Genomic DNA, 18,972 nt, shown 5'->3' with positions numbered 1-18,972 from the left:
CATAATCCATATTTAAATTCCCACGCAACGGTTTATTAAAATTTAACTTTGTACTTTGACATTTAATAATAAAATTTATGATTTGGTTTACTCTACCATTTTCAAAACAGGACGTGCATATTTCTCTATACGTCTTTCAATATTTTAATAAAGTGTGTGCTAATTAATATAAGGACAACAGCTAATGCTTGGAAACGGTTTCTAGAATTTGTACTGGAAGGACTTCGGTGTCCTGTTGGCTGCACTTCCAGCCGCTGTCTCGAACGGCTCGCTTTGATCTAGGAACAGGCTGAGGAACTGTTCATTTTGCAACTCATTTAACGGCATTTCCAATTCGCTGCAAGATTTCACTATTTCTGCGCAGGCACGAAGATCCTTTCGCAAATCTGCAACAAATATATGACTATTAAAACAATGACTCAATCATTTGAAAATGCAAATGCACTTACATTGATAGTTGAAGAGCAAACTAAGACAACTTCCACATGCTAGTCGCTGTTGATGGTGAAGAAACACCTCAATTAAACGATGCACTGCATCCACATTGTGACGGCTAAGAAAGGACGAACATAGGGCACTAGCCCGTCTCTCGACAAGCTCCTGTAATTCTTTATAGTAATCAAACAGTTCACCAGCCGACTTTTGGTCGCAAAACCAATCGCTAACAAAGCACTGTTTCCACACACATGCTACCACAAAAATATCCTTATGCTCTCGGTGGATGGCACGGGCCACTTCCATCAAAGAAACCAACACGGCTTCACTTTTCTGGGCCAATGTTTCCTCGGAGATAGTTCGAAATGCCGATCGAATCATTTTTCGTCCTTCATCTGTCGCCAGGCTAGTACCATATCCGCGATGTAAAGTCATAAGGGCTACATCTGCATTGCCATTGTGCCACAAGGCCAGAGCTCGAAAAGGTGCCAAATCAGCATAAATTTTAGCAAAAGGATGTTTCAATTGGCGGCAGGTCTCGGCCAGAGCCTCCAGCTGTTGTTGCTTTCGTTGGCCACTCAAGTACTTCAGACATTGAAGGAAAACTTCATTGGACGGAAGCAGATTACACCGAATACATTGACGAATCAAATAAAGGAAATCCAACTTATTTTTAATTTCAAGCGTTGCCATTAGCAAGTTGTCCAATTGTGGCTGCGAGAGCGAACGTATATCCAACCCTAATTGGGGTGATCGCAAAGCCTTCAGATCATTCACCATGCCTTTAGACATAAGATTTACGTTCTGACTAAATGTCGTCGCCACTTCCGAATCTATTACCACTGAAGATGATCCCACTGCTGCTCCTGTTGTTGGCTTCATAAGGTTATCCCGCAGTTCTTCCCATTTCTGGGCTTTACGAGTGACTAAATCATTGGTGAAACAATCGATGGCATCCATTTGAGTTGAGGATTTGCGTTGATTCTTGCTTTTTTGGTTGCTGCCTGGCCACAAAAACGCAGTCAAATAATTTTGAAAGCGTTGTAGACCTTTGGGTGAGCCAGGAGCTACTGCTGTGGTAGTACCACTGCTAGTCAAGCGCGTCAACATGGCCATCGCTCAGCCAATCACAGTAACCACACAGTGGTTCCAATTTTTGTTTGGAAGATTGTATAATTAGAAATTACATGTGTATATGCATTTTTTTATGTATTTTTCTTGTATTTGTTTCCAGTGTTGGCCACCATAAAGATGTTGTAACAGTGTTGCAAAGCAGTTAAGATTCCACGAAAATCATTGCCGATAAAGTTTAAAATAAGATGGCAAAGTTACTTTAATATAAATATTAACATTGAATTTTGTTGAGTGTCCTTTTGAAAGCTGAATTAAAAAACATTAGTAGATATTAATACAACATAGTTTTATTATTTTTATTTTAAACTTAAATAAGGCCGAATTAAACTTGAATTTTGTCCTCCGGCACTCCCATACAGTCAAAACATCTCGAAATTAAATGATTATTACAACGGTGAGATAAACACTGCTGGCAACGTGAACGGGATTTGGTTCCACGTTTATTTCGGGAACAGGGCTTGCAACGGCGAAACTTCTCACCATAACGAGAACTAAGAGTTACACCCTCGGAAAATTGCATTTTCTCTTTATTTAATACAATCTGCTTTGGTTGCAGTAACTGTTGCTCCTCGTAACTAAATAAGCGCTGACTGGATTGACCTAGAATTTCACAAATTTGCAATCGCATGACTAGCGAGCTATTGGCAGAGGAACAATGTTGAAGGCGTCGCTGTAGACGCTGTTGGGTGAGAAACAAACCCAGTTGGCGATGGAAATCTCTTTGTTCGATTTGAGGAGTACAATTTTTTGGCGAGAGACGCAACAAGATCCAAGAATTTACTGCTGCCATGTCAAGCAGGAGATAAAATGAAGCCGAAATTTGATTCGGCGATTCGCTACGAGATGATCTTGAAGTGCTGTACCTTTGGGAAAGATCATAGAATTGATAACAAGCTTCGATCGTTTTCTGATATGTCTTAAGGTAAGAGATTTGAGAGCTTAAGCCAAAGACCAGCAACGCTTCGTCTTCCTGGTTATCGTTTGGAATTAATATAGCCGATTTACTATAAAGTATTTGCTTTGATTTTGCTTGCCAATTTTTAGGCCAATCTATAGGATTGGCGTCCAAACTTAGCTTGCACAATGAGCTTAAATTATGCCCAAGAAGATGTTCACATACCTGGATATTGACATAGTGGTTACCTAAAGTTATATTTCTTCCTGTGGTTTTGAAATCGCAAATTAAATCATCTATTTTTTTGTTTTTCTCACAATGATGACAATTTGTCATATACAAGGTTTTGGCATCGCAACAAACGCCTAAATTTGTATTGACCTGATCTACAGTAAGCCAGGAGCTGGCCGCATAGTAGGATCTACAATTAATAATAAATTTCTGCCAGAGATCGTTTAAATTACTAATACATGCGAGACATTCATTGAGAAATTCAAACCTGGATAGAGACATAGTTGCCCTGAAAATGGCATTACCTAACTCCAAAGTCCACAATTCATCTAAAGGTCCATTAAATTCGGAATTTCGAAAGATTCCACAAAGATAACTTAAGCCTAGCCAAGAGCGTGTCTCTATAATGTCTACCAGACGTTGATTAGGGGTTCGATTCTTTCTTTTCCGTATATGATCATTTATTTGGCGCGTAAGGAGACGCAAAATGTCATCGTCAAATAGAAGCATCCAGGATTCCACTGCATTACTTATGCTACGTGCGGGTCCTTTGCAGCTGGCTTCATGGGTGGGTAAATCAAACTCTTCCAGAGCTTCTCCACGCTCCTTGCTCCATGTGTGACCACGAGCAGAGATGTGACCTGCAGGACGTCCCCGACCTCTTTTCTGTTTATTCTCGCTATTTGTGAGAGTTTCATTTATTTCGTCATGGTTTGCTTTTATATCACTGTCCTGGAATGCGTATTGAAAATTGGTACACAACGTAGGCTCCGCCTCCTGTAGCGGATCTGAGCCTTCGTCTTGAGAAGAAATTTGAGATTCGTTTGCTAACTGCATTTTTTCATCCGCCGAATCCTCTTCGACCATAATACTATCTCCATCAACATCATCGTCGCTTTCCTTCATGTTTGCCAGCAGCTCGTTGTCCAGAATGCAATCCATTTTTGTTAAATTTTGTACAGCACTATTTTAGTGATGACAAGTTCAACTATGATCGCCCATCGCTATTCGATTGCTCATCTCTATACAGGGGAAAACAGCTGTTCTTCCTCTTTAAAGCGAATAAACATAATCATTGAACTGTTATTAAAATTTAAATTTTATAACTAAAAACCATAGTCAGCGAAGAAGTAAGTTACCTAACCATGTACCAAATACGGCAACTGCGGCTACTGCAAAAGAACAGCATGGGCCAAAGCTGGAAACTGGCCACCGGAGATTACACAACAGCCGCAACGAGGCCGGCATTGTCTGAAACTGGAACTGAGCAGACAGAGACAATTGTGATACCCAAACGCATCCAACGTTCGCCAACGGAGTTGTTGCAGTCTCTGGCTAGTACCGTGGGTCGAGATGCCACAGCGCCGCATTTTAAATACAGCGACGATCCCTTCCTCAGTCCCATGTCCAATGTGGCCAAACGCACATATGCGATGTCAAAGGAGGCAGGCCGTAAGGCAGCCAAGTGGATTAAGGAAGAGCATCGAGAACTTTTTCTGGTAAGAAATTATTTCCGTTTCCGCATACTCTATTTATCTTACTATTCCTATGTTATAGCATCAAGAAGCTCAACCAGCTATAGAAAAGTTTGCTCCTCGTTTAATTTTTTCCAAAGAGTCTGAAGTCGACGAAGCCGTCTTAAAAAACCTTATTGAACAAGGGGAACTTTCTGATGCTGTGTTTGTCTACAAACTACTCGAAGAACAGGGAGTGCAAATTAGTAAGGAATTGAAACAGAGTCTACTGGAAATGGTGTGTTTTTTCAATAACCAAGAGCCACTGTCAGAGGAGTATATAGAAGAGAGATGGTTTCTACAGAATAATCGTAGACGGGAGCGTGGTGTAGGTAAGACCTGGAAAGATGGAGATTTGGCGGAAAATTTATATTCTTCAATAGAACCAAAGACTCCGCAAGCATATGCAACCCTAATACGCGGTATGGCCAAGTATTTGCAATGTGAAAGAGCCTATGCTCTGCTGCAAGAAGCAGGCGAAAAGGAAATAATATTGGATACCAATACCTTTAATGCGGTTATACAAATAGTCAGCCTGCTAAAGGATACTGCAGAGCAGCGTTGGCAGTTAACCCAGGACCTATTACAGCAAATGGCTAAACAACAACTGACACCCAACTTGGGAACTTTAAACGCCTTGCTCGAATGTATCAGTACTTTTGGCAACTTCAAATTAGCAAGACAGGCAAGCCTTCAAGTTCTAGCCGAATTCAAGGAGTTAAACGTAAGTCTCAGCTTGGGTTCTTACTATTATTTGCTAATTATTTTCTGTCGCGAACGTGGACCTGTTTCCCACATTATTGTGGATATATTAAATGAAATTTCTGGCAAAGCATTCTTCATACAACATCCCAAGGATACGTATTTCTTTGCCACTGCCATGGATGTGTGCAGGAATCATTTACATGACAAAGTCCTGGCGAAAAAGGTCAACGACTTACTACATACGGGAAAAAACTATGATTTGATTGGTGACTCCTTCAAGGAATCAGTTTATTACCGTCACTATTTGGCTTTGTTGTGTCAAACTGAAACAGTAGATGACTTTATGGTAACTTACGATCTGATAGTCCCCAATATATACATACCCGAGCCGGGTATTATGGAGGAAATTCTTCGCTCATTGGAGATTAATGGCTCTGTTGAGCAAATACCCCGTATTTGGTCTGACATGGTCATTTTTGATCACACACATCGTGAAAGTCTATTACTTTATGTTTTAAGGATTATGGTAGACAATCAAAGGCCAGATAATGAACAATTATCTGCTCAATGCTGCCAGGTAGCTTTGGATATGTATCAGAAAATTGAGGAACAAGCAATCTCCGCAGGTAAACGAAACTTGCGGAAAAATTCCGTTTCATTTACGGGTCAAATGCTGGGCGATATTCTTACCTTAATTGTCCGAGGAGGCGATGTCAACAACTTTGAACAGGCCAACGAAGTATTCAACTATATTGATAAAAATCAACACAGTATACCCGGGACACCCAGTGATGTAGCTTTGCAGGAATACGTTAGATCTTGTGTTCACCATAAGGCGCCCACACAATCTTTGGTGGTTTTACAATATGCCGTAGAAAATAACATGGAGTCGTCGAAATTAGCACAGATTATTCATCAGGGATTTACTCTCAATGAAATACATTTAGCTAAACTGAAATCCCTGGTGGGTGACATGGACTCTTTGTTGTTGAAATAAGCGCTTCTTTAATAAATTTGTATATTTTACTTTTACCAATAAATAAATGCCCCCGGTTAATACTTATGGATATGTTCCCCATTGTCGTTAATCCTCTTTGGTCTCCCAATCAATGCCATTATGTGGCAAATCGCTGCGTATAAAAGGTGATAACCAGGTTATGTGCATTCGTTTGCCCAGAACCATTTGTGAATTACCATGAAGCCCCAAATTCCATCGACTTGTGCCTCGTTCCTTCACCACCGTGCCGCGCTGAAATATATTGGAATGATAGACCAGCAACAAACTGGCCGTGCAAAACGCAAGCAGGGATAACTCACAGATGAGCAAATAAAAACTCATCCAACTGGCATTCAGAGCCAAACTAACTGCTGGAGCAAAGACAGTAAGTAGAGTGCTGAGATGCCAATATATATCTAAATGCAAACAAATAAACATGCTGCCCATTATGCTGGATATCATGGAGCCTATGGCCAGGTATAGTAGAAAAAAGAAAAAGTAACGATAGTTGTAGTGGCCAATACAACAGCCGGTGAACCGGCAATGATGATCTCGCTTCAGGACACAGATTTGGCAGATATCACAGTGGCGACAACGAGGCGGCACTATTGTAAATTAAAACAGTACAAACAATTAAATAAACAAAAATATTTAACTCACCTTCAGCCTGACAATCGTCACACTTGTGCCAACCGATGCGCTGTAACGGGTCTAGAGGAGGTTTCAGTAATTCAACTATTACGAAGAGAAGAGAATCCAAGTTCAAGCTAAGAATAAAAAGTTTCCAAAACTAATATTACTCACTGTTTATTGAAGTGTCTACCAACATGCAGGCCATCATATTGGAAATTAAATTAAACAGAATAAACAAACCAATAAAAAATATAAAAAAAAGCAAGTAGTGTCCAAAACCAAATAGTTCCATTAGCTCTGGAAGGACGACGGTGACTTGAAAGATAAAGGTAACCGGAACGAAGACAGCAACAAGCAGAAAACAGGCTAAGTCTGCCAAGCATCGGGGACGCACACGTTTCAAGGAGCGCAAAATCATTATATCCTATATAATTTTATTTAAGTTTTGGTTTAAAATTTGTATTTCCAAATCCCCCCTCCTTAAATTTTCAGCAAACACTCCAGTGTTGGCAAATTCTAATTCCATCGGTTAACTCTCATCTCTAACGAAATGGAAAACAATGTGAAAGTGGATGGTAATGAGTTGGATTGGGATAATGATAGTGCCAACGAGACCAATGACAAGCAAGTTCCCTATAAAATCCATCGCAGCAAAGGAAAATGTGGTAAGCAAAAGGTTTACAGATACAACATGAAAACTCACATCTATTTAAATGACAGATGTATTCACCCGGCAAATCGACGTCTGTGTCCAGGTCAAGACTAAGCCTACTAGGAATTATAATGGAGCATATCATAGCGCATCTTCAGCTACACATGTCCTACCTCAAATGAACGTTTCAATACGACATGATATTTGGTTCCAAATAGCTATGCACATTGAGCCCGACGATGTCCAAAGATTCGCTTTAATATGCAAACAGACCTCGCAACTGGTTAACACGCGGTCCTTCTGGTATAGTTTATATCGCAGATATTGCCATGGTTCTTCTGGTTGGAATTTGAAGCTGCCAAGCCACCTACAAATAGAGGAAATTCGTTCCAGCAGTCAATGTAACACGAAAGCTTTGCGTTCTTTGGTTATTCAGGCGCTTTTTCGCTGTCATCAGAAATTAAAAATTCGACTCGAGGTGGGCTACAGTTTGGATTGGTTAAAACAGAGAATCTACGTATCTTGCTGGCAAAAGCAATACCAATGTCTATGGATCATGTGCTACAAATTTTGGAATCAACAGGAGCATCAGCAACAGGAGCTACATCAGCAAGAACTGGCAAATGAGGTGGTAAACGATGATTGGGAGCACTTGGCCAATGATAATAATGTACCTGTCGTTTCATGGTCTTCATCTAATCCACATGAGGGGGTTGTATTATTAATAGTCGTTTGCAGTCAATTTGTCCCAATTCCTGGATTATTAAGCTATGGTCAACAAGAGTCACGATTTCGACTAGTAAACACACGTGAATTACTTTGCACCGATATGCGGGCCAAAAATTTGGAGCTTGATTTTACCGAAAACACTAGCAAAAGTAATATTGTTACCGTGAAATATCCCCGCATTGAAAAGTACAAAGTTCTGCCTTGGTGGCATCCTGATTTCCAGCGATTTATCAAATAAATACATGTACAACAAACATTTGATAGTTATTGGAAAGTGTGTTCTGACCTTATCTACGCCATTAACATCTTGATAGCTATCTTATCTAAAGTGCCTCGGTTGGGGTGAAGAAAAACTACAAGTGTTTAACATGCATATAGAAGCTTGTAAAACAATTTTAGAGCACTCGATTTTATTTGAACAATCAAACAAACGGAAAATGTCTCACTTTACACATTATGTACAAAAATTTGTTGGCCCATTAATTAGTTTTTCAGCAATATAAAGAAAAAAATTGATTTCGTTAAAAAAACGTAGTTCTATTCGTCAAATATTTTGTTTCCCTATATAAACAAAGATATAGCATTTGTATAAAAGGAAGTTTTGTTGATTATTAATATTAATTTGATATTTATGTACACTTTTCGATATTAAATATATTAGCGGGAGGGATGGTAAAAAAGTTGTTATGGTGGATGTCCGTTGTCTCTTTGTGCTTATAAAATTAAATCTTTTGTAAAAGGAAAGCGTGAGATCAGGAAAATGGAATACAGCTTATACCTTGCCTAGCACATCATGTCCATACGGTTTCTTACGATAACCACCTTTAAAGGCAAATAGTTTAAAGGCCAAAACCATCATTACAATGCAAAAGGCATACAACAGCATTCCCATTCTCATATCCATATCGGAGAAGACATTTGCAATCTGCCTTTTCTCACGTAATTGCTCGGCCGTGGCGGGTAGAAGTAGTTCCTTTTGCACGCCAAAACGGCTTACAAATTCCGGATTGTAAATGTTTTTAAGGAAGCCCAAGACAGCGTCTTTGTTCCAATTTATTGCTAAATGCTCGACCACCGGTTGATCGGCTCCATTGCGATAGCACTGGGCACAGCTGGACGTGCTGGGATATTGTATTTTGGGAAATTGCGGATCTTCGGTAGCATCACCAGCCAAACGTTGATTAACTTCATTGTGGGCAGCCCATAACCAGAGTATAGCCTCATCTTTATTCGGTACACTCCAGATTTTACGACGTGACGCCATTGCCTGAAAGTAGTATGTATTTCTCGTTAAGCTAAATGGCATATGTGTGTATATAAACAATCAAATATCACAAGTGGAAGTTATTTAATATTGTTTTCAGCTTCTATTGGAACAGCTGCTAAATACAGAACAAAAGTTCAACATTGGCAAATAAACAGATAACCCTGCAAACTTTAATAAATGTGAAACCTGAAATTTCAGCGTGATAAATACATATGTACATTTATTTTTCCCACATTGACCGAGAATTACTATCATTAAATCAGTGGCGGATTTGCAAGGGGATTGAAAACCCAAAGACGAATTTTATTACCTATTTTGAATCTCTCTGTCTTCAAAAACAAATGTTTAGACATTACACTTTTGTTTTTAAGACTGTTTTCATTCACAAAAATTTTTTTATCCCCACAACATTGACACCTAAATCAGTCACTTAACTCTCTAGAGGCATGTATGTACCTATACTTATATTTTAGTACAGTGAAACGTCATTAAATGCGACAAACTGATAGGCTTATATAAAGAAATGTGCACGTGAATTAAGCTGACTTTTGTAAGCAAATGAAGTCAAAAACTTCAAACAATTGGAAATGTTTTTATTTTTTTTATTGAGTCAATAATTATATAGTTGACGTAAGTGTCCAGTAGCAGAGCTCCGTACAGTAATCAAAAACAAAATTGTATAAGAACAGATTATTCCACTCGGCTTCGAGTTGGTAAGGGGGAAAAAGCCCCGATCAGCAAAAAAAAATTTTGTTTTTTATGTTTTGTATGGTTAATTGAATTTTGCTACTGTTTGCTCTCCCAATTGTCTGATCTCATAGTGAAAGCTTGAACTTAATCAGCAATAAACAAACAAATTACACGTAGCTCCCAACTAATAGTGAATGCTGACTCACCTGAAAATGATCGGCACAATCCGTGCACCCGAAAAAGTTTTTAATATAACCATGCATTGCCTGCAGAACCTCCAAGGGATCGGATGTGTCATCATTTTGGGAAGCCTGAACAGTCATGAAATGGAAGAGCGTCCACAAAGAGCAACTAAAACCACGTAGTTTGGGACTTGACCCGGTACATCCCACAAAATGAGTGGCCGAATATATGGGACCATACAGGGTTTCAAGTCGCTGGACTTCCATTTCGAATTGTTTACCCGTCAATTGTTGCTGATTAAATTGCACAACATAATCCTTTAATTGGCCAATTAATTGCCGCCCATTAAAACCCAAAGGATTATAACGATTTAGAACTGTGAGGAAACGCTGAAGCGCTAAAAGACGATCATTTCCAATATCATTGATCTTGGGAACTTCATTGTGCAGAATGGTCCGAATCGCTTGCTCCAGGTCGGCTTGGTAAACAAAATGCTTGTTACGTTTCACTTCATCCAGCATTAATTTTATCTCTTCATTCTGAGGAGAGGAAGGAGCAACGGCCGGTTTAATGGGCTCAACAGACTTTTCAGGCCGCGGAGTGAAATGTTCCTTGGTAAGAGCCATCTCAATGGCATTTTTGAAGCCTACACTTGTATCATCTGTGGTTGTAAGGATCTGCACCTTACCCTGACGATTCATTAAAGCCAATTGCCTTCTATTTGAGCTGTCCAGTTGAAATTTGTTAGCCACCGAAGCATCAGAGATGCGTCTAACTTGCACCGAGGGCCACTGGGTGAGATATAGAGCCGTTTCAATGGCCAATGTGGAGTTTTCTGGTTCATAAATTAATGCCACATATTCCTTCTGACTGTGGGAGCCTTCAAAAAGAGAGACCTTGGAGTCATTCTCCGAAACATAATTAAAGTTTGGCCAATATGTGTTAGTTATGTTCTTCGGATTCTCGGCAGCCACAAGAAGAGCCAGCAAGCTGCGTATTTCGTTTACGTTTAATGAACTCAAGTCCTGACCGTAACGCTTGGCAGCTGGCTGAAAACCGGGACCCATATATCGTAGAGTAGGATAGCCCATTACTTCATAGGCCCGGCAAATGCCATTATTCTCCTCGGCTGCACAATCTATGGCAGCTACAATGACAACGTCGCGCCACGCATGCAATTCCTGTGCCACCTCCTTGTAAGTGGGAGCAAAGCGACGGCAATGGCCACAATACGTATTATAAAACTCTACAAGAGATCCGCGAGATTGCTCCAGCACTGTTTCATTAAAATTGGACACTGTCATCTTAACCACCTGATCATTATTGTCGTATAAACCCAAGGACTCGTCCACGGGGGCAGATTGTTGCTTTAACAATGCCTCATATCGTTGCAGTGGGACGCCAGCGGAAACCGTTCGCAGCTCAATTATTGTTAAGACTGCCAGTGCCAGTTGCGACAATAACATATTTTCGTGTTTCCGTGTCCAAGTTGTGCAGTGTTGTTTTGTGAGATACGCGAATGTGACTGACGATTGGTTTTTTACTTCAGCATTTGGAATGTTTTATGGTTTCATTGCCATTTAGCGATTAGTTACGCACTTAGTTTAATCATTCATAGTCGTGATACTTACACTCGCACGTAAGGTTCATCTCTAACTGAATGCAAAATATTAATGTTGCAGTGTGGCCTTGCAATATGTAAACATATCGTTATCGGTTTTACGGTTGTTTACATCAACAACAAAAACAAAAGAATAATACATTGGATTTATTCTTTAAACAAAAGCAAGACCAAAACGTAGGAATATTACTATAATTATTAGTATGGTGGTATGTGGAATCATACTGGAAAGAAGCAATTATCAGGAGATTTTTCTAAGCTGCTCGCAATGCGTGAACTTGAAGGTAGAAATGAAAATCGAGCAGTGGGAGGATTTTATTTGCCATTTAAAAAGCGTTCACTCGGATAGAAATGTTGTGGATGACATAGACATGGTCCAGGGTGAGAAAATGGTGGAAATTCAGAGGTTAGAGGCAAGTGCCGAAGTAGACTGTTTGGCTGAAGTTGACTTGGTAGATTTGCCCAATTCGGATAGTGACTCTACATCCGGCGAAAGTGATGACGATGACATCCAATATGAAGATGTAGAGGATTGTGGAGTAATAACGACAAGGGAAAGTAATAGATCCGGCCAGACAGCGACATCAAATTTGCCTCCCACAGTCAAGGTAAATAAAAAGCACTTTTCTTTTGTCTCCTATTAAAAGTTTCGGTTTTTTGACAACTTTCAGTTTAATCCCACTTTTTATCGCCGTAATCCACGCATCACACAATTTATTGAACTTTATCAAGGTCATCCATGTCTTTGGGATCCCAATGATCCTTGTTATGCGAACAAAGAGAAACGCTCAAACGCTTACGCTGCTATTATTGAGCAACTCAAGATCTCAGTTAATGTCCAATTAACGCCATATAAGCTTAAGAAGTCTATATTAACTTTACATAGTCAATATGCATCCATCACCAGGCAAAAAAAGACACAAAAACTTAGCAAGGTTCCCCTGTATTATCATGAAAAATATAGATTTTTAGCCAAAAAGAATGAAGCAGGCAAGGGTCAAGGCGAAGAAGTGCCTATCCATTCCAGTGATGAGGAAAGCAGAGATGATAAGATTAAGGTGAATATATGTTTGTTCATTATTTTAGTTTTTTTAATAATGTTTTATCTATTGCACAGCTTATTTTTACGGAAACTAATTCCTTGACCACACGCTTCATTGAATTGTACTCCCGTTTTGCTGAGCTATACGATCCAACACAGAAAAATTTTGCTTTTCTAGAGCATCGCAAAATGGCCTATACGAAGATGGCACAGATCCTTACAGCTGAATTTAACTTAAGCGACTTAACCCACTACGATGTATACGAAAGCATTCAGACACTGCGACAGTGGTACTCCCGCCGCATCAAGGGTCTCACCGAGCTCCAAAGTGTTGGATTGGTCGATGCTGAAAAAGATTACATAGACAAATGTAGCAGTTTCTTGACCACCAAAACATTTCGTCTTCAGTTACCGTGCTCTGAGTGCCAACAGTACTTCAGCAATGATCACTCCCTGCAAGCTCATCAGTATCGTGTTCATAAGTTGGGAAAAGGAGGTTGGTTCTGGTGCCCGCAGTGTAGGATGAATTTCGAGCGACGTTGTCATTTACGACAGCACAATCAACGCGTACATATGGGCAAAAGCTTCTCATGCTCTCAGTGCCAGCGAAGTTTTGCATTTGCCAATCAATTAAATCTCCATCAGCGTACACACGACGAGCAGCATGTGGAAAAACCTTTCGTGTGTGAGTTCTGTGGTAAATCCTTTAAGCAGAAAATCCAAATGAGCAATCATGTCACAGCTGTACATACCAAAATAAGAGCATTCAAATGCCAAATGTGTCCAAAAGATTTTCTAACCAAACGGGATCTGTCCGATCATGTGAAGGCGCACTTAAATATTCGAGATAAAGTCTGTGAGATCTGCCAGAAGGCTTTTTGTAGTGCAAACGCTTTAGTAAAGCATCGCCATATCCACAGAGAAAAGACACTTGAATGTAGTTTGTGTCCAACACGCTTTGCCGATCGGGTATCGCTTCACGTTCACATGAAGCGCACGCATAAAATTATTAAGAGTACATTGAAAGTAAAGGCTGAAAAAACGGAAACTGTCCCGCAGCAAGATCAGAATAAATAGATCCTCTAATAGTAGCTTGCGTGTAGTGGACATCGATAATAATAGATTCCAAGCTACTGATATTTTTTCATGCGTGCATGACATGAATTCTAATCATGACAGTCAACTAGATAAACTTATATGAAAATATAGACATGTATACATGTACTTGCATTATTTATTGTCAAAATAAGAAAATATTATAGATTTTTGTTTAAAAATTTCAAATCTCCCTCCTTTCATTTTGAATGCTTTTCAACACTGAATTAATTTAAGAGGAAGCAGCTGGTATTGTTTTGGTTTTCGATTCTCCCTCGTTACGTATTTAAATGAGTGGTCTTCTTTCCAAATTGTGGGGTTACGCTAATGTCCCGCTGCGGCAAAAGTATTGCAACAGCTGGGTCCGTCTCCTGTCCACTGTTTGCAGTCCTTCACCATCGGTGAGAGATCGAGCGCATTGCAATGTGGGCACCATTGGCCATGTCGATCACGGAAAAACAACATTGACGGCAGCGATTACGAAAATCCAGTCAAAAAAGGGACTTGCGGAATTTCTGTCTTACGAGCAAATTGATCGGGCACCCGAAGAAAAGGCTCGTGGCATTACGATCAATGCCTGTCATATTGGTTATGCGACAAATGAAAGAACTTATGCCCATACCGATTGTCCTGGACATGCGGATTATATTAAGGTAAGCTGGTGCCATCTGAAAACTAAACAATGTGCTGAAATTTTCTGTTCGTCAGAATATGATATCAGGAGCATCTCAAATGGATGGCGCAATTTTAGTTGTAGCCGCCACAGATGGACAAATGCCTCAGACTCGGGAACATCTGTTGCTTGCCAAACAGGTGGGCATCCAGCGTATCATTGTTTTTATTAACAAGGCCGATCTGGTGGATCAAGAGGTCTTAGAGCTCGTAGAAATAGAGATGCGTGAAATGCTTAGCGACTTTGGATTTGATGGAGTCAATAGTCCTGTAATATGCGGTTCTGCATTGTTGGCATTACGCGAGGACAATGAGTCTCCCTTCGGAGTCAAAGCTATTGAAGAACTACTCAAACAATGTGACTCATATATACCTACACCCCAGAGAGACATTGTTGCACCCTTTATTTTGCCCATTGACAATGCATTTACAGTGCCTGGACGGGGTACAGTGGTTGTCGGGACCATAAAACGTGGTACTATTGTGCGTAATTCCGATGCCGATCTGCTGGGCTTTAATCAAAACCTAAAAACAAGCGTCAGCGATATTCAAATTTTCCGGAAGAGTGTGCCACAAGCATTGGCTGGCGAGAATGTGGGAGCCCTTTTGCGTGGCATCAAGATATCGGCTGTGGAACGGGGCATGCTGCTGTGTGCCACAGGTTCGGAAGATATATCGAATCACTTTGAAGGCTCCATGTATCTGCTATCCCGCTCTGAAGGAGGGCGTGTCAAACCAATGCTTTCCAAATATATACAACAGTTGTTCAGTATGACTTGGAATGTTCCAGCACGAATTGATATTATGCCTAGCGAGGCAATGCTTATGCCCGGGGAGCATGGCCAAGTGCGTGTGACATTGCTGAGGAAAATGGTGATGACACCAGGACAGGCCTTTACAATTCGGGAGAATGGAGCAACAGTGGCTACCGGTATGATAACCCAGCGACTGCCATCGCTTGATTTGCCCAAGAACAAGTTGTCTAAAGCGCCAGTTGTTTGCTAGTAATAAATATTTTGAAAACCAACTGTCGATTCTTTATTTTTTGTTTGGTGATTTGCAGCACTGAATAATTTAGTGCTAACCAACACTGGGTCAAATTTACAATTTCTGCGAGTACAGTGTTTTCGTTTCTATCGCATAATTATTTATATTTGTTTGTACATCTAGTCCTTCAATCCTGCCGTGTTCAAATAATCATTAGTTAACCTAATAACGGACATCCGTTGGTTTTCCTGCCCACTCAAGACCAGACTTCACAGTTGCCGAGATGGTGAAGCTGACGCCGGAGCTGATTAACCAGTCCATGCAGTACATTAATCCTTGCCGCGAGCGTGAGTTGGATTTGCGCGGCTATAAAATTCCACAAATTGAGAACTTGGGTGCTACACTAGACCAGTTTGATACAATCGATTTATCAGACAATGATCTGCGTAAATTGGACAACCTGCCCCATTTGCCGCGTCTCAAGTGTTTGCTGTTGAACAACAACCGCATCTTGCGCATCCACGAAGGTCTAGGAGAGGTTGCTCCGAACCTGACCTCCATCATATTAACAGGCAACAATTTGCAAGAGCTTAGTGACTTGGAGCCGTTAACAGGATTCAAAAAGCTGGACACCATATGCCTGCTGATCAATCCGGTGTCAACCAAACCCAACTACCGTGAATTTATGGCCCACAAATTTCCACAATTGAGGCTGTTGGACTTTCGAAAAATCAAGCAAAAAGATCGACAAGATGCCGAAGAGTTCTTCCGCACCAAACAGGGCAAAGACATGTTGAAGGAGGTGGCCAAAAGATCAAAACTAACGGCGGCGGCTGCTGCATTGGCGGCCGAAGCAAACAATGGCAAAGGTGGTGGAAAGGGAGCTACAGTAACTGCTAATCCAGAAGACTTGCAGCGCATTCGGGAGGCCATCAAACGAGCCAGTTCTTTAGCGGAGGTGGAACGATTGTCGCAAATCCTGCAGAGCGGTCAGCTGCCGGAGAAGTTCCACCACGAACAGCAGGACCAAGACCAGAATGGCAATGGTCACAATGGAGCTGCTGCCATGGAATACTAGGCTGTTGTATAGAAATCTTTTTTATAATAATAAAATTAACACTGAAAAACGATGCAATGACTTGGTGTATATATTTTTTGTTCTTCTTATTCTGTAATCAATTTTTCACAGAAAAATCGCAATTTCAAATGCACACACACAAATTACGTTAATTAGCTAAATTAAAAGTTTAACAACATACTTTGATGGTTCAATAGACAAAAACTGGAAACTTGATTTGGCTTTGGCAAACAAAGATTTGCGGGAATTTGATGCTGTTATTACCAATAATGGTTGTTTCTTTAACTAGAAGCCGAAACAGTTTTGCTGGCTATTATAGATTCGTAATGCAATCCCGTATAGAATATGATCCACGTCACCAAGAAGCCGGCAAATGAGGTCATAAAACCTTCTTTAATTAACTCCCAGGCTCCTCCATAGGCGTCCTCATCCACATTCTGAAAGTTGATGGCATACAGGTACACAACACCGCAGCTAATGGCAGCAAAGCTATGGATAAGACGCAAGACAGGTTGAAGGAATAGAGAAGAATTGCTATTTTTAGGCAACTTACAGCACGAGGCCTAGGAAGCCCTTGAGTGGAAAAATTCCCCATATTATTCCCAATATTATGCCAAACACCTGGCGTGACCAGTAAATGACGTCCAGGAATTCATCCTAGAAGATGTTAACGAAAGAGTATATTGAACTTTGGTTCTGGCCGGGATCGGGGTCGATATCTGTATTTTCAGTTTCTCACCTTATCTGGCCATTCGGATTTTGTAATAGCACGAGCGCAAATCTCTCGCAGTGTCGATGATGACTTCACAGTACCGTTGCGTTCAATTGTGTTAGTTCTGGTGGCCATTTTAAGAATTTTTCAAAGCTACAAAATTATTTATTTTATTTGCATTAATTTATTTGTCAGTGCTGCTTAACCATAAAAACACATGAAGTTTCACAACACCAAACGCCCGCATGGGTGCAGCAGAACAACAAGTTGGCAGCTCCATTGATCAGCTGTTTAATGGTTACGTTATTTTTGTTTCTCGTTTTCTGGGGTTAAAATAAAATAATGTTAAAATTAACAAATTGCCTTAATAATATCAGAACATTGACTGGTAAGTGTTGGTGCGATATATTTAATCATGTTTCAATATACTAATTAAACTTGTTAAACAGTACAGGCACAGCGCAATGTCGCTTTCACTTCTGCCCGGCTGATTGATCAAAAATGGCGAGAGGACAAGTCCTTACCGCAGAATCCAAATGCATTTGGTCCTTTAACCAATTTGCCCGACTACTCTTTCTTGGATGGCCGGCCAACACCTTTGGGCGTTAGTATATCTTTCTATTTGGGATTTCCTCCTATTGATTGCTTATAAATGCTTTTTTCAGTCAAATCAAAAGAAACGCTTATTAAGACAGCAAGAAATTGCTGCCAAAATTGTGGAACTGAATGGAGAACTAGAGTTTGCCAAAAAACGACATGAAAGTCTCAAGGCTAAGGCTGCTGACGATAAGCAACGCATCCTGAGTAGCAAACTTCAGCCTAAAGGACATCTGCTATTGAAGAAGAATTAAGCTAAGTTTTAAAATAAAATCCAAAGCCCAAACTGTTACCTAAAATCTTGTCTAATGTTGGATCGTGAATGTTTTAAAGTGACCGTTGTCACATGAGGGGGGTTCCTCATTAGCCACAGTCAATTTGCTAATGAGCATTTAATTGCAACTAATAACAAATACCGCAGCTGGCGCAACATTCAAAGAGGAAAAAAGAGTGAATTAATGGTAATTAAATGCTCCAAACTGCCAGTGACGCACGTGGGGAATTGCCTGTCCTGGATAGTAACCGACCATTTAGTTAGCAGTTGGATCGGTTTGCCTTATTGCACATTTACAAGGTGCAAACAAATAAACAAATTAGTTTTACCAACAAGGAAATCATTAATGAACAAATAGTGTTGTAACTAACCGAGCTTGTTACACGACCTAGAACTGTGTCTACGTGATTGGACATCTTCCGGCTGCACATCAATGAAATATTTAGAGCGTACATCTGATATTTAGCCAGGCCTATAAAATTAACAAATATTTAAGCAGCTTTGCAAACTCTTGTTTTTTGGGCCCTGTTTCATGCCAAATATTTGATTTGCCAATTAGAGGAACGGTATTTAGTTTATTTTTCGCTTGCCAACCCGACCTAAGTATAGAAAACAAGGGAAATGCGTTTTTGGTTCTTGTTTTATTGAACTTCACCAATAAATAGGTGGCAGAATCTAAAAAAAATTTTCCATAATTTCTTTGTACGAAAAAATCGCACCAATATTATTTATTGTTATTGACTTTCACACATCGATTTGGTCTAACAGAGCAGTCAAAAGTCAAGGGAAATTTACCCAACAGATAACAAAAGATCGGTTCACAGACAAC

At 40.2% G+C, this 18,972-nt stretch overlaps 11 protein-coding genes across 11 annotated transcripts; 6 read left to right on the top strand and 5 right to left on the bottom strand.

Moving 5' to 3' along the window:
- Positions 1–11: 11 nt before the first annotated feature.
- Positions 12–1,683, bottom strand: LOC137577020 (uncharacterized). The gene is made up of 2 exons (XM_068290378.1): positions 450–1,683; positions 12–386 (listed from the first exon to the last, which is right to left on the bottom strand). Exons 1-2 carry the CDS (start codon positions 1,549–1,551, stop codon positions 202–204), a joined length of 1,287 nt encoding a protein of 428 aa, XP_068146479.1. The 5' UTR covers positions 1,552–1,683; the 3' UTR covers positions 12–201.
- Positions 1,684–1,834: 151 nt separating this feature from the next.
- On the bottom strand, positions 1,835–4,092 carry LOC137577015 (uncharacterized). The gene has a single exon (XM_068290374.1). It carries the CDS (start codon positions 3,635–3,637, stop codon positions 1,892–1,894), a length of 1,746 nt encoding a protein of 581 aa, XP_068146475.1. The 5' UTR covers positions 3,638–4,092; the 3' UTR covers positions 1,835–1,891.
- Positions 3,707–5,981, top strand: LOC137577012 (small ribosomal subunit protein mS39). Its single transcript, XM_068290371.1, has 2 exons — positions 3,707–4,194; positions 4,253–5,981. Exons 1-2 carry the CDS (start codon positions 3,841–3,843, stop codon positions 5,909–5,911), a joined length of 2,013 nt encoding a protein of 670 aa, XP_068146472.1. The 5' UTR covers positions 3,707–3,840; the 3' UTR covers positions 5,912–5,981.
- On the bottom strand, positions 5,896–7,179 carry LOC137577019 (probable palmitoyltransferase ZDHHC24). The gene is made up of 3 exons (XM_068290377.1): positions 6,716–7,179; positions 6,572–6,646; positions 5,896–6,516 (listed from the first exon to the last, which is right to left on the bottom strand). Exons 1-3 carry the CDS (start codon positions 6,960–6,962, stop codon positions 5,999–6,001), a joined length of 840 nt encoding a protein of 279 aa, XP_068146478.1. The 5' UTR covers positions 6,963–7,179; the 3' UTR covers positions 5,896–5,998.
- On the top strand, positions 7,054–8,179 carry fsd (fates-shifted). The gene is made up of 2 exons (XM_068290376.1): positions 7,054–7,209; positions 7,265–8,179. The coding sequence occupies exons 1-2, from the start codon at positions 7,095–7,097 to the stop codon at positions 8,161–8,163; spliced, it is 1,014 nt and encodes a 337-aa protein (XP_068146477.1). The 5' UTR covers positions 7,054–7,094; the 3' UTR covers positions 8,164–8,179.
- Positions 8,180–8,441: 262 nt separating this feature from the next.
- Positions 8,442–11,710, bottom strand: Qsox1 (Quiescin sulfhydryl oxidase 1). The gene is made up of 2 exons (XM_068290372.1): positions 10,089–11,710; positions 8,442–9,192 (listed from the first exon to the last, which is right to left on the bottom strand). Exons 1-2 carry the CDS (start codon positions 11,529–11,531, stop codon positions 8,698–8,700), a joined length of 1,938 nt encoding a protein of 645 aa, XP_068146473.1. The 5' UTR covers positions 11,532–11,710; the 3' UTR covers positions 8,442–8,697.
- A 77-nt stretch (positions 11,711–11,787) lies between these two features.
- On the top strand, positions 11,788–14,012 carry az2. The gene is made up of 3 exons (XM_068290373.1): positions 11,788–12,294; positions 12,358–12,744; positions 12,804–14,012. Exons 1-3 carry the CDS (start codon positions 11,890–11,892, stop codon positions 13,803–13,805), a joined length of 1,794 nt encoding a protein of 597 aa, XP_068146474.1. The 5' UTR covers positions 11,788–11,889; the 3' UTR covers positions 13,806–14,012.
- Positions 14,013–14,090: 78 nt separating this feature from the next.
- Positions 14,091–15,522, top strand: mEFTu2 (mitochondrial translation elongation factor Tu 2). Its single transcript, XM_068290375.1, has 2 exons — positions 14,091–14,476; positions 14,532–15,522. Exons 1-2 carry the CDS (start codon positions 14,114–14,116, stop codon positions 15,498–15,500), a joined length of 1,332 nt encoding a protein of 443 aa, XP_068146476.1. The 5' UTR covers positions 14,091–14,113; the 3' UTR covers positions 15,501–15,522.
- A 60-nt stretch (positions 15,523–15,582) lies between these two features.
- On the top strand, positions 15,583–16,617 carry U2A (small nuclear ribonucleoprotein polypeptide A'-like U2A). Its single transcript, XM_068288884.1, has one exon. The coding sequence runs from the start codon at positions 15,766–15,768 to the stop codon at positions 16,558–16,560; it is 795 nt and encodes a 264-aa protein (XP_068144985.1). The 5' UTR covers positions 15,583–15,765; the 3' UTR covers positions 16,561–16,617.
- Positions 16,613–17,491, bottom strand: LOC137576037 (GEL complex subunit OPTI). The gene is made up of 3 exons (XM_068288885.1): positions 17,300–17,491; positions 17,114–17,217; positions 16,613–17,049 (listed from the first exon to the last, which is right to left on the bottom strand). Exons 1-3 carry the CDS (start codon positions 17,405–17,407, stop codon positions 16,842–16,844), a joined length of 420 nt encoding a protein of 139 aa, XP_068144986.1. The 5' UTR covers positions 17,408–17,491; the 3' UTR covers positions 16,613–16,841.
- Positions 17,492–17,527: 36 nt separating this feature from the next.
- mRpL52 (mitochondrial ribosomal protein L52) lies at positions 17,528–18,168 on the top strand. The gene is made up of 3 exons (XM_068288886.1): positions 17,528–17,660; positions 17,722–17,876; positions 17,938–18,168. The coding sequence occupies exons 1-3, from the start codon at positions 17,615–17,617 to the stop codon at positions 18,121–18,123; spliced, it is 387 nt and encodes a 128-aa protein (XP_068144987.1). The 5' UTR covers positions 17,528–17,614; the 3' UTR covers positions 18,124–18,168.
- Positions 18,169–18,972: the final 804 nt, after the last annotated feature.

Source organism: Drosophila tropicalis, unplaced genomic scaffold, assembly GCF_018151085.1.
Source record: "Drosophila tropicalis isolate 14030-0801.00 unplaced genomic scaffold, ASM1815108v1 contig_593, whole genome shotgun sequence".
In the NCBI taxonomy this organism is placed as follows: domain Eukaryota; kingdom Metazoa; phylum Arthropoda; class Insecta; order Diptera; family Drosophilidae; genus Drosophila; species Drosophila tropicalis.
The sequence above is the reverse complement of the archived record's forward strand: the minus strand, read 5'-3'. Positions and strand labels throughout refer to the sequence as shown.

Bases quoted from the DNA above. Each gene is read 5' to 3' on its own strand.
- Qsox1 (XM_068290372.1), bottom strand. From the start codon at position 11,531: ATGTTATTGTCGCAACTGGCACTGGCAGTCTTAACAATAATTGAGCTG. The intron at 9,193-10,088 runs GTGAGTCAGCAT...TACTACTTTCAG, and splicing joins ATTGTGCCGATCATTTTCAG to GCAATGGCGTCACGTCGTAA.
- fsd (XM_068290376.1), top strand. From the start codon at position 7,095: ATGGAAAACAATGTGAAAGTGGATGGTAATGAGTTGGATTGGGATAAT. The intron at 7,210-7,264 runs GTAAGCAAAAGG...TTTAAATGACAG, and splicing joins TCGCAGCAAAGGAAAATGTG to ATGTATTCACCCGGCAAATC.
- LOC137577012 (XM_068290371.1), top strand. From the start codon at position 3,841: ATGTACCAAATACGGCAACTGCGGCTACTGCAAAAGAACAGCATGGGC. The intron at 4,195-4,252 runs GTAAGAAATTAT...CCTATGTTATAG, and splicing joins AGCATCGAGAACTTTTTCTG to CATCAAGAAGCTCAACCAGC.
- az2 (XM_068290373.1), top strand. From the start codon at position 11,890: ATGGTGGTATGTGGAATCATACTGGAAAGAAGCAATTATCAGGAGATT. The intron at 12,295-12,357 runs GTAAATAAAAAG...GACAACTTTCAG, and splicing joins ATTTGCCTCCCACAGTCAAG to TTTAATCCCACTTTTTATCG. The intron at 12,745-12,803 runs GTGAATATATGT...TCTATTGCACAG, and splicing joins GCAGAGATGATAAGATTAAG to CTTATTTTTACGGAAACTAA.
- LOC137577015 (XM_068290374.1), bottom strand. From the start codon at position 3,637: ATGGATTGCATTCTGGACAACGAGCTGCTGGCAAACATGAAGGAAAGC.
- LOC137577019 (XM_068290377.1), bottom strand. From the start codon at position 6,962: ATGATTTTGCGCTCCTTGAAACGTGTGCGTCCCCGATGCTTGGCAGAC. The intron at 6,647-6,715 runs GTGAGTAATATT...TCTTCGTAATAG, and splicing joins GGTAGACACTTCAATAAACA to TTGAATTACTGAAACCTCCT. The intron at 6,517-6,571 runs GTGAGTTAAATA...AATTTACAATAG, and splicing joins TGACGATTGTCAGGCTGAAG to TGCCGCCTCGTTGTCGCCAC.
- U2A (XM_068288884.1), top strand. From the start codon at position 15,766: ATGGTGAAGCTGACGCCGGAGCTGATTAACCAGTCCATGCAGTACATT.
- LOC137577020 (XM_068290378.1), bottom strand. From the start codon at position 1,551: ATGGCCATGTTGACGCGCTTGACTAGCAGTGGTACTACCACAGCAGTA. The intron at 387-449 runs GTAAGTGCATTT...TATTTGTTGCAG, and splicing joins TTTGCTCTTCAACTATCAAT to ATTTGCGAAAGGATCTTCGT.
- mEFTu2 (XM_068290375.1), top strand. From the start codon at position 14,114: ATGAGTGGTCTTCTTTCCAAATTGTGGGGTTACGCTAATGTCCCGCTG. The intron at 14,477-14,531 runs GTAAGCTGGTGC...TCTGTTCGTCAG, and splicing joins GACATGCGGATTATATTAAG to AATATGATATCAGGAGCATC.
- mRpL52 (XM_068288886.1), top strand. From the start codon at position 17,615: ATGTTAAAATTAACAAATTGCCTTAATAATATCAGAACATTGACTG. The intron at 17,661-17,721 runs GTAAGTGTTGGT...CTTGTTAAACAG, and splicing joins TAATATCAGAACATTGACTG to TACAGGCACAGCGCAATGTC. The intron at 17,877-17,937 runs GTTAGTATATCT...TGCTTTTTTCAG, and splicing joins GCCGGCCAACACCTTTGGGC to TCAAATCAAAAGAAACGCTT.
- LOC137576037 (XM_068288885.1), bottom strand. From the start codon at position 17,407: ATGGCCACCAGAACTAACACAATTGAACGCAACGGTACTGTGAAGTCA. The intron at 17,218-17,299 runs GTGAGAAACTGA...AACATCTTCTAG, and splicing joins AATCCGAATGGCCAGATAAG to GATGAATTCCTGGACGTCAT. The intron at 17,050-17,113 runs GTAAGTTGCCTA...TCTTATCCATAG, and splicing joins GGCTTCCTAGGCCTCGTGCT to CTTTGCTGCCATTAGCTGCG.